General features: G+C 44.3%; 15 protein-coding genes across 15 annotated transcripts; 8 read left to right on the top strand and 7 right to left on the bottom strand.

Moving 5' to 3' along the window:
- Window positions 1-51: 51 nt before the first annotated feature.
- On the top strand, window positions 52-580 carry LOC125557181 (histone H2A-like). Its single transcript, XM_048719542.1, has one exon. The coding sequence runs from the start codon at window positions 152-154 to the stop codon at window positions 527-529; it is 378 nt and encodes a 125-aa protein (XP_048575499.1). The 5' UTR covers window positions 52-151; the 3' UTR covers window positions 530-580.
- A 177-nt stretch (window positions 581-757) lies between these two features.
- Window positions 758-1,709, bottom strand: LOC125557158 (histone H3-like). Its single transcript, XM_048719513.1, has 2 exons — window positions 1,214-1,709; window positions 758-970 (listed from the first exon to the last, which is right to left on the bottom strand). Exons 1-2 carry the CDS (start codon window positions 1,611-1,613, stop codon window positions 942-944), a joined length of 429 nt encoding a protein of 142 aa, XP_048575470.1. The 5' UTR covers window positions 1,614-1,709; the 3' UTR covers window positions 758-941.
- Window positions 1,710-1,842: 133 nt separating this feature from the next.
- LOC125557221 (histone H4) lies at window positions 1,843-2,308 on the top strand. Its single transcript, XM_048719574.1, has one exon. It carries the CDS (start codon window positions 1,939-1,941, stop codon window positions 2,248-2,250), a length of 312 nt encoding a protein of 103 aa, XP_048575531.1. The 5' UTR covers window positions 1,843-1,938; the 3' UTR covers window positions 2,251-2,308.
- Window positions 2,309-2,969: 661 nt separating this feature from the next.
- On the bottom strand, window positions 2,970-3,338 carry LOC125557485 (late histone H2B.L4-like). The gene has a single exon (XM_048720129.1). It carries the CDS (start codon window positions 3,336-3,338, stop codon window positions 2,970-2,972), a length of 369 nt encoding a protein of 122 aa, XP_048576086.1.
- Window positions 3,339-3,599: 261 nt separating this feature from the next.
- Window positions 3,600-4,128, top strand: LOC125557180 (histone H2A-like). Its single transcript, XM_048719541.1, has one exon. It carries the CDS (start codon window positions 3,700-3,702, stop codon window positions 4,075-4,077), a length of 378 nt encoding a protein of 125 aa, XP_048575498.1. The 5' UTR covers window positions 3,600-3,699; the 3' UTR covers window positions 4,078-4,128.
- A 177-nt stretch (window positions 4,129-4,305) lies between these two features.
- Window positions 4,306-5,257, bottom strand: LOC125557156 (histone H3-like). The gene is made up of 2 exons (XM_048719511.1): window positions 4,762-5,257; window positions 4,306-4,518 (listed from the first exon to the last, which is right to left on the bottom strand). Exons 1-2 carry the CDS (start codon window positions 5,159-5,161, stop codon window positions 4,490-4,492), a joined length of 429 nt encoding a protein of 142 aa, XP_048575468.1. The 5' UTR covers window positions 5,162-5,257; the 3' UTR covers window positions 4,306-4,489.
- A 133-nt stretch (window positions 5,258-5,390) lies between these two features.
- On the top strand, window positions 5,391-5,856 carry LOC125557219 (histone H4). The gene has a single exon (XM_048719572.1). The coding sequence runs from the start codon at window positions 5,487-5,489 to the stop codon at window positions 5,796-5,798; it is 312 nt and encodes a 103-aa protein (XP_048575529.1). The 5' UTR covers window positions 5,391-5,486; the 3' UTR covers window positions 5,799-5,856.
- A 661-nt stretch (window positions 5,857-6,517) lies between these two features.
- On the bottom strand, window positions 6,518-6,886 carry LOC125557483 (late histone H2B.L4-like). The gene has a single exon (XM_048720125.1). The coding sequence runs from the start codon at window positions 6,884-6,886 to the stop codon at window positions 6,518-6,520; it is 369 nt and encodes a 122-aa protein (XP_048576082.1).
- A 261-nt stretch (window positions 6,887-7,147) lies between these two features.
- Window positions 7,148-7,676, top strand: LOC125557178 (histone H2A-like). The gene has a single exon (XM_048719539.1). The coding sequence runs from the start codon at window positions 7,248-7,250 to the stop codon at window positions 7,623-7,625; it is 378 nt and encodes a 125-aa protein (XP_048575496.1). The 5' UTR covers window positions 7,148-7,247; the 3' UTR covers window positions 7,626-7,676.
- A 177-nt stretch (window positions 7,677-7,853) lies between these two features.
- On the bottom strand, window positions 7,854-8,805 carry LOC125557151 (histone H3-like). Its single transcript, XM_048719503.1, has 2 exons — window positions 8,310-8,805; window positions 7,854-8,066 (listed from the first exon to the last, which is right to left on the bottom strand). Exons 1-2 carry the CDS (start codon window positions 8,707-8,709, stop codon window positions 8,038-8,040), a joined length of 429 nt encoding a protein of 142 aa, XP_048575460.1. The 5' UTR covers window positions 8,710-8,805; the 3' UTR covers window positions 7,854-8,037.
- Window positions 8,806-8,930: 125 nt separating this feature from the next.
- Window positions 8,931-9,405, top strand: LOC125557226 (histone H4). Its single transcript, XM_048719578.1, has one exon. The coding sequence runs from the start codon at window positions 9,036-9,038 to the stop codon at window positions 9,345-9,347; it is 312 nt and encodes a 103-aa protein (XP_048575535.1). The 5' UTR covers window positions 8,931-9,035; the 3' UTR covers window positions 9,348-9,405.
- Window positions 9,406-10,067: 662 nt separating this feature from the next.
- LOC125557482 (late histone H2B.L4-like) lies at window positions 10,068-10,436 on the bottom strand. Its single transcript, XM_048720124.1, has one exon. It carries the CDS (start codon window positions 10,434-10,436, stop codon window positions 10,068-10,070), a length of 369 nt encoding a protein of 122 aa, XP_048576081.1.
- Window positions 10,437-10,697: 261 nt separating this feature from the next.
- On the top strand, window positions 10,698-11,226 carry LOC125557176 (histone H2A-like). The gene has a single exon (XM_048719538.1). It carries the CDS (start codon window positions 10,798-10,800, stop codon window positions 11,173-11,175), a length of 378 nt encoding a protein of 125 aa, XP_048575495.1. The 5' UTR covers window positions 10,698-10,797; the 3' UTR covers window positions 11,176-11,226.
- Window positions 11,227-11,403: 177 nt separating this feature from the next.
- LOC125557155 (histone H3-like) lies at window positions 11,404-12,355 on the bottom strand. Its single transcript, XM_048719510.1, has 2 exons — window positions 11,860-12,355; window positions 11,404-11,616 (listed from the first exon to the last, which is right to left on the bottom strand). Exons 1-2 carry the CDS (start codon window positions 12,257-12,259, stop codon window positions 11,588-11,590), a joined length of 429 nt encoding a protein of 142 aa, XP_048575467.1. The 5' UTR covers window positions 12,260-12,355; the 3' UTR covers window positions 11,404-11,587.
- Window positions 12,356-12,488: 133 nt separating this feature from the next.
- Window positions 12,489-12,957, top strand: LOC125557223 (histone H4). Its single transcript, XM_048719576.1, has one exon. The coding sequence runs from the start codon at window positions 12,588-12,590 to the stop codon at window positions 12,897-12,899; it is 312 nt and encodes a 103-aa protein (XP_048575533.1). The 5' UTR covers window positions 12,489-12,587; the 3' UTR covers window positions 12,900-12,957.
- The last annotated feature ends 306 nt before the right edge of the window (window positions 12,958-13,263 follow it).

The following is a 13,263-nucleotide window of genomic DNA, read 5'->3' as shown; positions in this document are numbered from 1 at the left end:
CACAACAAAAGATCTATTGTTTACGCAATTTTACGTTTCGATCCGGCATGCAGAATAAATAGAAAGGCAAAGTCAGTACAGCTAAGTGATCTCATCACAACATTCAGACGTTAAATCAACTCAACCACTGTTTAGTTATATATAAATCGTCATGTCTGGCCGAGGCAAAGGTAAAGCTAAGGGCACCAAGTCCAAGACTCGCTCATCCCGTGCCGGACTTCAGTTCCCCGTCGGCCGTATCCATCGTCACCTCCGTAAGGGCAACTACGCTGAGAGAGTAGGCGCCGGTGCACCTGTATACCTTGCTGCAGTCCTAGAGTATCTGAGTGCTGAGATATTGGAGCTTGCCGGTAACGCTGCTCGTGACAACAAGAAAACGAGGATAATCCCGCGTCACCTACAGCTTGCCGTAAGAAACGACGAGGAGCTGAATAGGTTATTGCATGGTGTTACCATTGCGCAGGGCGGGGTCCTACCAAACATCCAAGCATCTCTTCTCCCGAAGAAGACCGAGAAAAAGAGCAAGTGAGCAGTCAGGACTCGGCTGCTGAAAAACAAACGGTTCTTTTAGGAACCACCACATCGCACAAAAGTTCAAAGACCACATCATCACTCAAAATACTTTTTTTTATCGCAAAATACCCCATGTATTTTTATTCGATACCCTTATTCTAGAAGATGCCCTTAAACCACATAAACAGCACGTATTCGGTGACAAAACTTTAAGCGGCACGGGCGGTTACTTTGGCGGTGTTACTTAGAAAACGGCGAGCTACGCACCGAGCGATTATTCTCTACTAGCGCGCGCACGCACACACACCTAAACAAAATCTTACTCTCTTATGGTGACCATAAAAATAAGCGCACAAACTTTGAAATTCTCTAAATGTGAGTCAATCCCGTACGAATGATACGAAGAGTTTAAAACAAATTATGAGAAGTCATACCACTCGCGAATTAGGCTTGTTTTGTAAACAAGCGCCAACTCTAAGGAGGCGTCAATAAAATGCATGAGTAAAATTATGTAAAATGTCAGAGGAACGGCCGAGTTCCATATATGCTAGGAATGTGCCATAGAAATGCCACCTAAACACGGGAAAGGGAATTGTCGTTTGAGACAATGAGATGCAGACTGATATTGGACTTTTGATCATGTGGTGGCTCTTAAAAGAGCCGTTTGTAATTTATGAGCTTGGGTGTGTCTAAGCCCGTTCTCCTCGGATTCTGCGGGCGAGCTGTATATCTTTCGGCATGATCGTTACTCGTTTTGCGTGAATAGCGCAGAGATTGGTGTCTTCAAATAAACCAACAAGGTAGGCCTCACTAGCTTCTTGTAGAGCCATAACGGCCGAGCTCTGGAATCTCAGATCGGTCTTGAAATCTTGTGCGATTTCTCGAACTAGACGCTGGAAAGGAAGCTTTCTGATCAACAGCTCGGTAGATTTCTGGTATCGGCGGATCTCACGGAGAGCGACTGTGCCAGGTCTGTAACGGTGAGGTTTCTTCACTCCTCCAGTAGCTGGCGCGCTTTTACGAGCTGCCTTGGTCGCAAGCTGCTTTCTTGGAGCCTTGCCTCCAGTTGATTTTCGAGCCGTTTGCTTAGTGCGAGCCATTTTTTGTTACAATATGTTACAAGGTGTTACAATGGAGCAATCGTTAGATGGAAACCGTGTCGCTTTCTAGAGCTATTTATACCGAGCGCGGGGCTGAGGCGGATCGAAAACACGGAATGCATATTTCATGACCTAAAAACTAACGATTGGTTGAGTTGTCTAGCCTTTTGTCTCATAGCTTAAGATTTCGGCACCGTACGTTTCCTTAGAGGTCGGCTGATTGCTATTATAAACTATTGCAACAAAGTAGGGAATCACATCATTTGCTCATTCAAGCACAAGTGAACATTTCTCACTCATTCATCAAACAGCAGAAAAAAAAAACATGTCTGGTCGTGGTAAAGGCGGTAAAGGTCTTGGCAAGGGTGGAGCAAAGAGACATCGAAAGATCCTGCGTGATAATATCCAGGGTATAACCAAACCTGCAATTCGCCGACTTGCTCGTCGTGGCGGTGTGAAGCGTATCTCCGGTCTTATCTATGAGGAGACCCGTGGTGTCCTCAAGGTTTTCCTTGAAAATGTCATCCGAGATGCTGTAACTTACACAGAGCATGCCAAAAGAAAGACCGTCACAGCGATGGACGTCGTGTACGCCCTGAAGCGCCAAGGGCGCACTCTGTACGGCTTCGGTGGCTAAGCGACTTCTCTTCCAAGAGTTCAAAACAAAACACAAACGGTTCTTTTAGGAACCACCACATATGACAAGAGTCATGTCCCAATGCATCGATAATATCTCGTTATAAGAGAAACACTAGAAACGCTAAACTAAACAATCACTCGCGCACCAAACATACAACCACGCACAACTAACCAATACTTACATACCAACAAATAGGTAAAAAAAAAAACTAACAATAGGAGGCCTTTCGCAACAAATTTGTAGTTAAATGATTCTGCACAAACTCGCGTTAAGATAAAACTGTGTTTATATCGAATCTAAACATTATCATCTAATATAGAGTCTTAACTCGCGTAAAGATATAACCGTGTTTATTTCGAAGCTAGACATCATCATCAATATAGAGTCTAGTGGCGGTTGCATTTCTTGTTTATGCTTGACAATAACGATGCTATTCCTTAAGCGACTTTTATATTTTTTTTTCTATCGACGAATCAAAAATCTGCTTTTCGGTGTTTTGCGTATGCGCGTACTCTTTCGGTTGAGGTTGTTATTGTTTTTTTTTTATAGGGAGAGGTGCATGTTGACTCTAGATATGTAGTGTATATGTTTTTGTGTTGTTTGTTATGGGAGAGGCAGGGGATATTCGTTTTGTTATAGTCAGATTGCATGTGACTTGAACTTTTCTCTATGTGGTGGCTCCTAAAAGAGCCGTTTTATTGCTATAGAGCAATGAATCACTTGCTGCTGGTGTACTTAGTAACGGCTTTGGTCCCCTCGCTGACGGCGTGTTTGGCAAGCTCCCCTGGTAGTAGTAGGCGAATTGCAGTCTGAATCTCTCGCGAGCTGATTGTGGACTTCTTGTTGTAGTGCGCTAGTCGAGACGACTCTGCAGCGATGCGTTCGAATATATCGTTCACGAACGAATTCATGATGCCCATTGCTTTGCTGGAGATTCCTGTGTCGGGATGAACTTGCTTCAGAACTTTGTAAATGTAGATGGCGTAGCTCTCCTTGCGACGACCTTTGCGCTTCTTTTTGTCACCAGCTACGACGTTTTTCTTGCCTTTAGATGCTTCGGGTTTCTTACCAGATTTAGGAGGCATGATGTTTGTTAACAGGCCCGAGTGCTCAAATGAAACTTAATTTTCTGATTCTCAGAAAGAAATTGTAAATACTCGAGATGCGAGTACGCTTTTATTTACAACTCTATTGTTACTGACCGGATCGGAATGGAAGCCATCCCATTGGCTGTTTTTCGCTAATATGCAGATGCGGCTTGTCACCGCCCCGCGCACCGGCAAACGCGCTGTACACACAACAAAAGATCTATTGTTTACGCAATTTTACGTTTCGATCCGGCATGCAGAATAAATAGAAAGGCAAAGTCAGTACAGCTAAGTGATCTCATCACAACATTCAGACGTTAAATCAACTCAACCACTGTTTAGTTATATATAAATCGTCATGTCTGGCCGAGGCAAAGGTAAAGCTAAGGGCACCAAGTCCAAGACTCGCTCATCCCGTGCCGGACTTCAGTTCCCCGTCGGCCGTATCCATCGTCACCTCCGTAAGGGCAACTACGCTGAGAGAGTAGGCGCCGGTGCACCTGTATACCTTGCTGCAGTCCTAGAGTATCTGAGTGCTGAGATATTGGAGCTTGCCGGTAACGCTGCTCGTGACAACAAGAAAACGAGGATAATCCCGCGTCACCTACAGCTTGCCGTAAGAAACGACGAGGAGCTGAATAGGTTATTGCATGGTGTTACCATTGCGCAGGGCGGGGTCCTACCAAACATCCAAGCATCTCTTCTCCCGAAGAAGACCGAGAAAAAGAGCAAGTGAGCAGTCAGGACTCGGCTGCTGAAAAACAAACGGTTCTTTTAGGAACCACCACATCGCACAAAAGTTCAAAGACCACATCATCACTCAAAATACTTTTTTTTATCGCAAAATACCCCATGTATTTTTATTCGATACCCTTATTCTAGAAGATGCCCTTAAACCACATAAACAGCACGTATTCGGTGACAAAACTTTAAGCGGCACGGGCGGTTACTTTGGCGGTGTTACTTAGAAAACGGCGAGCTACGCACCGAGCGATTATTCTCTACTAGCGCGCGCACGCACACACACCTAAACAAAATCTTACTCTCTTATGGTGACCATAAAAATAAGCGCACAAACTTTGAAATTCTCTAAATGTGAGTCAATCCCGTACGAATGATACGAAGAGTTTAAAACAAATTATGAGAAGTCATACCACTCGCGAATTAGGCTTGTTTTGTAAACAAGCGCCAACTCTAAGGAGGCGTCAATAAAATGCATGAGTAAAATTATGTAAAATGTCAGAGGAACGGCCGAGTTCCATATATGCTAGGAATGTGCCATAGAAATGCCACCTAAACACGGGAAAGGGAATTGTCGTTTGAGACAATGAGATGCAGACTGATATTGGACTTTTGATCATGTGGTGGCTCTTAAAAGAGCCGTTTGTAATTTATGAGCTTGGGTGTGTCTAAGCCCGTTCTCCTCGGATTCTGCGGGCGAGCTGTATATCTTTCGGCATGATCGTTACTCGTTTTGCGTGAATAGCGCAGAGATTGGTGTCTTCAAATAAACCAACAAGGTAGGCCTCACTAGCTTCTTGTAGAGCCATAACGGCCGAGCTCTGGAATCTCAGATCGGTCTTGAAATCTTGTGCGATTTCTCGAACTAGACGCTGGAAAGGAAGCTTTCTGATCAACAGCTCGGTAGATTTCTGGTATCGGCGGATCTCACGGAGAGCGACTGTGCCAGGTCTGTAACGGTGAGGTTTCTTCACTCCTCCAGTAGCTGGCGCGCTTTTACGAGCTGCCTTGGTCGCAAGCTGCTTTCTTGGAGCCTTGCCTCCAGTTGATTTTCGAGCCGTTTGCTTAGTGCGAGCCATTTTTTGTTACAATATGTTACAAGGTGTTACAATGGAGCAATCGTTAGATGGAAACCGTGTCGCTTTCTAGAGCTATTTATACCGAGCGCGGGGCTGAGGCGGATCGAAAACACGGAATGCATATTTCATGACCTAAAAACTAACGATTGGTTGAGTTGTCTAGCCTTTTGTCTCATAGCTTAAGATTTCGGCACCGTACGTTTCCTTAGAGGTCGGCTGATTGCTATTATAAACTATTGCAACAAAGTAGGGAATCACATCATTTGCTCATTCAAGCACAAGTGAACATTTCTCACTCATTCATCAAACAGCAGAAAAAAAAAACATGTCTGGTCGTGGTAAAGGCGGTAAAGGTCTTGGCAAGGGTGGAGCAAAGAGACATCGAAAGATCCTGCGTGATAATATCCAGGGTATAACCAAACCTGCAATTCGCCGACTTGCTCGTCGTGGCGGTGTGAAGCGTATCTCCGGTCTTATCTATGAGGAGACCCGTGGTGTCCTCAAGGTTTTCCTTGAAAATGTCATCCGAGATGCTGTAACTTACACAGAGCATGCCAAAAGAAAGACCGTCACAGCGATGGACGTCGTGTACGCCCTGAAGCGCCAAGGGCGCACTCTGTACGGCTTCGGTGGCTAAGCGACTTCTCTTCCAAGAGTTCAAAACAAAACACAAACGGTTCTTTTAGGAACCACCACATATGACAAGAGTCATGTCCCAATGCATCGATAATATCTCGTTATAAGAGAAACACTAGAAACGCTAAACTAAACAATCACTCGCGCACCAAACATACAACCACGCACAACTAACCAATACTTACATACCAACAAATAGGTAAAGAAACAAGCTAACAATAGGAGGCCTTTCGCAACAAATTTGTAGTTAAATGATTCTGCACAAACTCGCGTTAAGATAAAACTGTGTTTATATCGAATCTAAACATTATCATCTAATATAGAGTCTTAACTCGCGTAAAGATATAACCGTGTTTATTTCGAAGCTAGACATCATCATCAATATAGAGTCTAGTGGCGGTTGCATTTCTTGTTTATGCTTGACAATAACGATGCTATTCCTTAAGCGACTTTTATATTTTTTTTTCTATCGACGAATCAAAAATCTGCTTTTCGGTGTTTTGCGTATGCGCGTACTCTTTCGGTTGAGGTTGTTATTGTTTTTTTTTTATAGGGAGAGGTGCATGTTGACTCTAGATATGTAGTGTATATGTTTTTGTGTTGTTTGTTATGGGAGAGGCAGGGGATATTCGTTTTGTTATAGTCAGATTGCATGTGACTTGAACTTTTCTCTATGTGGTGGCTCCTAAAAGAGCCGTTTTATTGCTATAGAGCAATGAATCACTTGCTGCTGGTGTACTTAGTAACGGCTTTGGTCCCCTCGCTGACGGCGTGTTTGGCAAGCTCCCCTGGTAGTAGTAGGCGAATTGCAGTCTGAATCTCTCGCGAGCTGATTGTGGACTTCTTGTTGTAGTGCGCTAGTCGAGACGACTCTGCAGCGATGCGTTCGAATATATCGTTCACGAACGAATTCATGATGCCCATTGCTTTGCTGGAGATTCCTGTGTCGGGATGAACTTGCTTCAGAACTTTGTAAATGTAGATGGCGTAGCTCTCCTTGCGACGACCTTTGCGCTTCTTTTTGTCACCAGCTACGACGTTTTTCTTGCCTTTAGATGCTTCGGGTTTCTTACCAGATTTAGGAGGCATGATGTTTGTTAACAGGCCCGAGTGCTCAAATGAAACTTAATTTTCTGATTCTCAGAAAGAAATTGTAAATACTCGAGATGCGAGTACGCTTTTATTTACAACTCTATTGTTACTGACCGGATCGGAATGGAAGCCATCCCATTGGCTGTTTTTCGCTAATATGCAGATGCGGCTTGTCACCGCCCCGCGCACCGGCAAACGCGCTGTACACACAACAAAAGATCTATTGTTTACGCAATTTTACGTTTCGATCCGGCATGCAGAATAAATAGAAAGGCAAAGTCAGTACAGCTAAGTGATCTCATCACAACATTCAGACGTTAAATCAACTCAACCACTGTTTAGTTATATATAAATCGTCATGTCTGGCCGAGGCAAAGGTAAAGCTAAGGGCACCAAGTCCAAGACTCGCTCATCCCGTGCCGGACTTCAGTTCCCCGTCGGCCGTATCCATCGTCACCTCCGTAAGGGCAACTACGCTGAGAGAGTAGGCGCCGGTGCACCTGTATACCTTGCTGCAGTCCTAGAGTATCTGAGTGCTGAGATATTGGAGCTTGCCGGTAACGCTGCTCGTGACAACAAGAAAACGAGGATAATCCCGCGTCACCTACAGCTTGCCGTAAGAAACGACGAGGAGCTGAATAGGTTATTGCATGGTGTTACCATTGCGCAGGGCGGGGTCCTACCAAACATCCAAGCATCTCTTCTCCCGAAGAAGACCGAGAAAAAGAGCAAGTGAGCAGTCAGGACTCGGCTGCTGAAAAACAAACGGTTCTTTTAGGAACCACCACATCGCACAAAAGTTCAAAGACCACATCATCACTCAAAATACTTTTTTTTATCGCAAAATACCCCATGTATTTTTATTCGATACCCTTATTCTAGAAGATGCCCTTAAACCACATAAACAGCACGTATTCGGTGACAAAACTTTAAGCGGCACGGGCGGTTACTTTGGCGGTGTTACTTAGAAAACGGCGAGCTACGCACCGAGCGATTATTCTCTACTAGCGCGCGCACGCACACACACCTAAACAAAATCTTACTCTCTTATGGTGACCATAAAAATAAGCGCACAAACTTTGAAATTCTCTAAATGTGAGTCAATCCCGTACGAATGATACGAAGAGTTTAAAACAAATTATGAGAAGTCATACCACTCGCGAATTAGGCTTGTTTTGTAAACAAGCGCCAACTCTAAGGAGGCGTCAATAAAATGCATGAGTAAAATTATGTAAAATGTCAGAGGAACGGCCGAGTTCCATATATGCTAGGAATGTGCCATAGAAATGCCACCTAAACACGGGAAAGGGAATTGTCGTTTGAGACAATGAGATGCAGACTGATATTGGACTTTTGATCATGTGGTGGCTCTTAAAAGAGCCGTTTGTAATTTATGAGCTTGGGTGTGTCTAAGCCCGTTCTCCTCGGATTCTGCGGGCGAGCTGTATATCTTTCGGCATGATCGTTACTCGTTTTGCGTGAATAGCGCAGAGATTGGTGTCTTCAAATAAACCAACAAGGTAGGCCTCACTAGCTTCTTGTAGAGCCATAACGGCCGAGCTCTGGAATCTCAGATCGGTCTTGAAATCTTGTGCGATTTCTCGAACTAGACGCTGGAAAGGAAGCTTTCTGATCAACAGCTCGGTAGATTTCTGGTATCGGCGGATCTCACGGAGAGCGACTGTGCCAGGTCTGTAACGGTGAGGTTTCTTCACTCCTCCAGTAGCTGGCGCGCTTTTACGAGCTGCCTTGGTCGCAAGCTGCTTTCTTGGAGCCTTGCCTCCAGTTGATTTTCGAGCCGTTTGCTTAGTGCGAGCCATTTTTTGTTACAATATGTTACAAGGTGTTACAATGGAGCAATCGTTAGATGGAAACCGTGTCGCTTTCTAGAGCTATTTATACCGAGCGCGGGGCTGAGGCGGATCGAAAACACGGAATGCATATTTCATGACCTAAAAACTAACGATTGGTTGAGTTGTCTAGCCTTTTGTCTCATAGCTTAAGATTTCGGCACCGTACGTTTCCTTAGAGGTCGGCTGATTGCTATTATAAACTATTGCAACAAAGTAGGGAATCACATCATTTGCTCATTCAAGCACAAGTGAACATTTCTCACTCATTCATCAAACAGCAGAAAAAAAAAAACATGTCTGGTCGTGGTAAAGGCGGTAAAGGTCTTGGCAAGGGTGGAGCAAAGAGACATCGAAAGATCCTGCGTGATAATATCCAGGGTATAACCAAACCTGCAATTCGCCGACTTGCTCGTCGTGGCGGTGTGAAGCGTATCTCCGGTCTTATCTATGAGGAGACCCGTGGTGTCCTCAAGGTTTTCCTTGAAAATGTCATCCGAGATGCTGTAACTTACACAGAGCATGCCAAAAGAAAGACCGTCACAGCGATGGACGTCGTGTACGCCCTGAAGCGCCAAGGGCGCACTCTGTACGGCTTCGGTGGCTAAGCGACTTCTCTTCCAAGAGTTCAAAACAAAACACAAACGGTTCTTTTAGGAACCACCACATATGACAAGAGTCATGTCCCAATGCATCGATAATATCTCGTTATAAGAGAAACACTAGAAACGCTAAACTAAACAATCACTCGCGCACCAAACATACAACCACGCACAACTAACCAATACTTACATACCAACAAATAGGTAAAGAAACAAGCTAACAATAGGAGGCCTTTCGCAACAAATTTGTAGTTAAATGATTCTGCACAAACTCGCGTTAAGATAAAACTGTGTTTATATCGAATCTAAACATTATCATCTAATATAGAGTCTTAACTCGCGTAAAGATATAACCGTGTTTATTTCGAAGCTAGACATCATCATCAATATAGAGTCTAGTGGCGGTTGCATTTCTTGTTTATGCTTGACAATAACGATGCTATTCCTTAAGCGACTTTTATATTTTTTTTTCTATCGACGAATCAAAAATCTGCTTTTCGGTGTTTTGCGTATGCGCGTACTCTTTCGGTTGAGGTTGTTATTGTTTTTTTTTTTATAGGGAGAGGTGCATGTTGACTCTAGATATGTAGTGTATATGTTTTTGTGTTGTTTGTTATGGGAGAGGCAGGGGATATTCGTTTTGTTATAGTCAGATTGCATGTGACTTGAACTTTTCTCTATGTGGTGGCTCCTAAAAGAGCCGTTTTATTGCTATAGAGCAATGAATCACTTGCTGCTGGTGTACTTAGTAACGGCTTTGGTCCCCTCGCTGACGGCGTGTTTGGCAAGCTCCCCTGGTAGTAGTAGGCGAATTGCAGTCTGAATCTCTCGCGAGCTGATTGTGGACTTCTTGTTGTAGTGCGCTAGTCGAGACGACTCTGCAGCGATGCGTTCGAATATATCGTTCACGAACGAATTCATGATGCCCATTGCTTTGCTGGAGATTCCTGTGTCGGGATGAACTTGCTTCAGAACTTTGTAAATGTAGATGGCGTAGCTCTCCTTGCGACGACCTTTGCGCTTCTTTTTGTCACCAGCTACGACGTTTTTCTTGCCTTTAGATGCTTCGGGTTTCTTACCAGATTTAGGAGGCATGATGTTTGTTAACAGGCCCGAGTGCTCAAATGAAACTTAATTTTCTGATTCTCAGAAAGAAATTGTAAATACTCGAGATGCGAGTACGCTTTTATTTACAACTCTATTGTTACTGACCGGATCGGAATGGAAGCCATCCCATTGGCTGTTTTTCGCTAATATGCAGATGCGGCTTGTCACCGCCCCGCGCACCGGCAAACGCGCTGTACACACAACAAAAGATCTATTGTTTACGCAATTTTACGTTTCGATCCGGCATGCAGAATAAATAGAAAGGCAAAGTCAGTACAGCTAAGTGATCTCATCACAACATTCAGACGTTAAATCAACTCAACCACTGTTTAGTTATATATAAATCGTCATGTCTGGCCGAGGCAAAGGTAAAGCTAAGGGCACCAAGTCCAAGACTCGCTCATCCCGTGCCGGACTTCAGTTCCCCGTCGGCCGTATCCATCGTCACCTCCGTAAGGGCAACTACGCTGAGAGAGTAGGCGCCGGTGCACCTGTATACCTTGCTGCAGTCCTAGAGTATCTGAGTGCTGAGATATTGGAGCTTGCCGGTAACGCTGCTCGTGACAACAAGAAAACGAGGATAATCCCGCGTCACCTACAGCTTGCCGTAAGAAACGACGAGGAGCTGAATAGGTTATTGCATGGTGTTACCATTGCGCAGGGCGGGGTCCTACCAAACATCCAAGCATCTCTTCTCCCGAAGAAGACCGAGAAAAAGAGCAAGTGAGCAGTCAGGACTCGGCTGCTGAAAAACAAACGGTTCTTTTAGGAACCACCACATCGCACAAAAGTTCAAAGACCACATCATCACTCAAAATACTTTTTTTTATCGCAAAATACCCCATGTATTTTTATTCGATACCCTTATTCTAGAAGATGCCCTTAAACCACATAAACAGCACGTATTCGGTGACAAAACTTTAAGCGGCACGGGCGGTTACTTTGGCGGTGTTACTTAGAAAACGGCGAGCTACGCACCGAGCGATTATTCTCTACTAGCGCGCGCACGCACACACACCTAAACAAAATCTTACTCTCTTATGGTGACCATAAAAATAAGCGCACAAACTTTGAAATTCTCTAAATGTGAGTCAATCCCGTACGAATGATACGAAGAGTTTAAAACAAATTATGAGAAGTCATACCACTCGCGAATTAGGCTTGTTTTGTAAACAAGCGCCAACTCTAAGGAGGCGTCAATAAAATGCATGAGTAAAATTATGTAAAATGTCAGAGGAACGGCCGAGTTCCATATATGCTAGGAATGTGCCATAGAAATGCCACCTAAACACGGGAAAGGGAATTGTCGTTTGAGACAATGAGATGCAGACTGATATTGGACTTTTGATCATGTGGTGGCTCTTAAAAGAGCCGTTTGTAATTTATGAGCTTGGGTGTGTCTAAGCCCGTTCTCCTCGGATTCTGCGGGCGAGCTGTATATCTTTCGGCATGATCGTTACTCGTTTTGCGTGAATAGCGCAGAGATTGGTGTCTTCAAATAAACCAACAAGGTAGGCCTCACTAGCTTCTTGTAGAGCCATAACGGCCGAGCTCTGGAATCTCAGATCGGTCTTGAAATCTTGTGCGATTTCTCGAACTAGACGCTGGAAAGGAAGCTTTCTGATCAACAGCTCGGTAGATTTCTGGTATCGGCGGATCTCACGGAGAGCGACTGTGCCAGGTCTGTAACGGTGAGGTTTCTTCACTCCTCCAGTAGCTGGCGCGCTTTTACGAGCTGCCTTGGTCGCAAGCTGCTTTCTTGGAGCCTTGCCTCCAGTTGATTTTCGAGCCGTTTGCTTAGTGCGAGCCATTTTTTGTTACAATATGTTACAAGGTGTTACAATGGAGCAATCGTTAGATGGAAACCGTGTCGCTTTCTAGAGCTATTTATACCGAGCGCGGGGCTGAGGCGGATCGAAAACACGGAATGCATATTTCATGACCTAAAAACTAACGATTGGTTGAGTTGTCTAGCCTTTTGTCTCATAGCTTAAGATTTCGGCACCGTACGTTTCCTTAGAGGTCGGCTGATTGCTATTATAAACTATTGCAACAAAGTAGGGAATCACATCATTTGCTCATTCAAGCACAAGTGAACATTTCTCACTCATTCATCAAACAGCAGAAAAAAAAAAAAACATGTCTGGTCGTGGTAAAGGCGGTAAAGGTCTTGGCAAGGGTGGAGCAAAGAGACATCGAAAGATCCTGCGTGATAATATCCAGGGTATAACCAAACCTGCAATTCGCCGACTTGCTCGTCGTGGCGGTGTGAAGCGTATCTCCGGTCTTATCTATGAGGAGACCCGTGGTGTCCTCAAGGTTTTCCTTGAAAATGTCATCCGAGATGCTGTAACTTACACAGAGCATGCCAAAAGAAAGACCGTCACAGCGATGGACGTCGTGTACGCCCTGAAGCGCCAAGGGCGCACTCTGTACGGCTTCGGTGGCTAAGCGACTTCTCTTCCAAGAGTTCAAAACAAAACACAAACGGTTCTTTTAGGAACCACCACATATGACAAGAGTCATGTCCCAATGCATCGATAATATCTCGTTATAAGAGAAACACTAGAAACGCTAAACTAAACAATCACTCGCGCACCAAACATACAACCACGCACAACTAACCAATACTTACATACCAACAAATAGGTAAAGAAACAAGCTAACAATAGGAGGCCTTTCGCAACAAATTTGTAGTTAAATGATTCTGCACAAACTCGCGTTAAGATAAAACTGTGTTTATATCGAATCTAAACATTATCATCTAATATAGAGTCTTAACTCGCGTAAAGATATAACCGTGTTTATTTCGAAG

This window comes from Nematostella vectensis, chromosome 12 (genome assembly GCF_932526225.1).
Source record: "Nematostella vectensis chromosome 12, jaNemVect1.1, whole genome shotgun sequence".
NCBI lineage: Eukaryota > Metazoa > Cnidaria > Anthozoa > Actiniaria > Edwardsiidae > Nematostella > Nematostella vectensis.
This window is presented reverse-complemented; position numbering and strand designations above follow the sequence as displayed.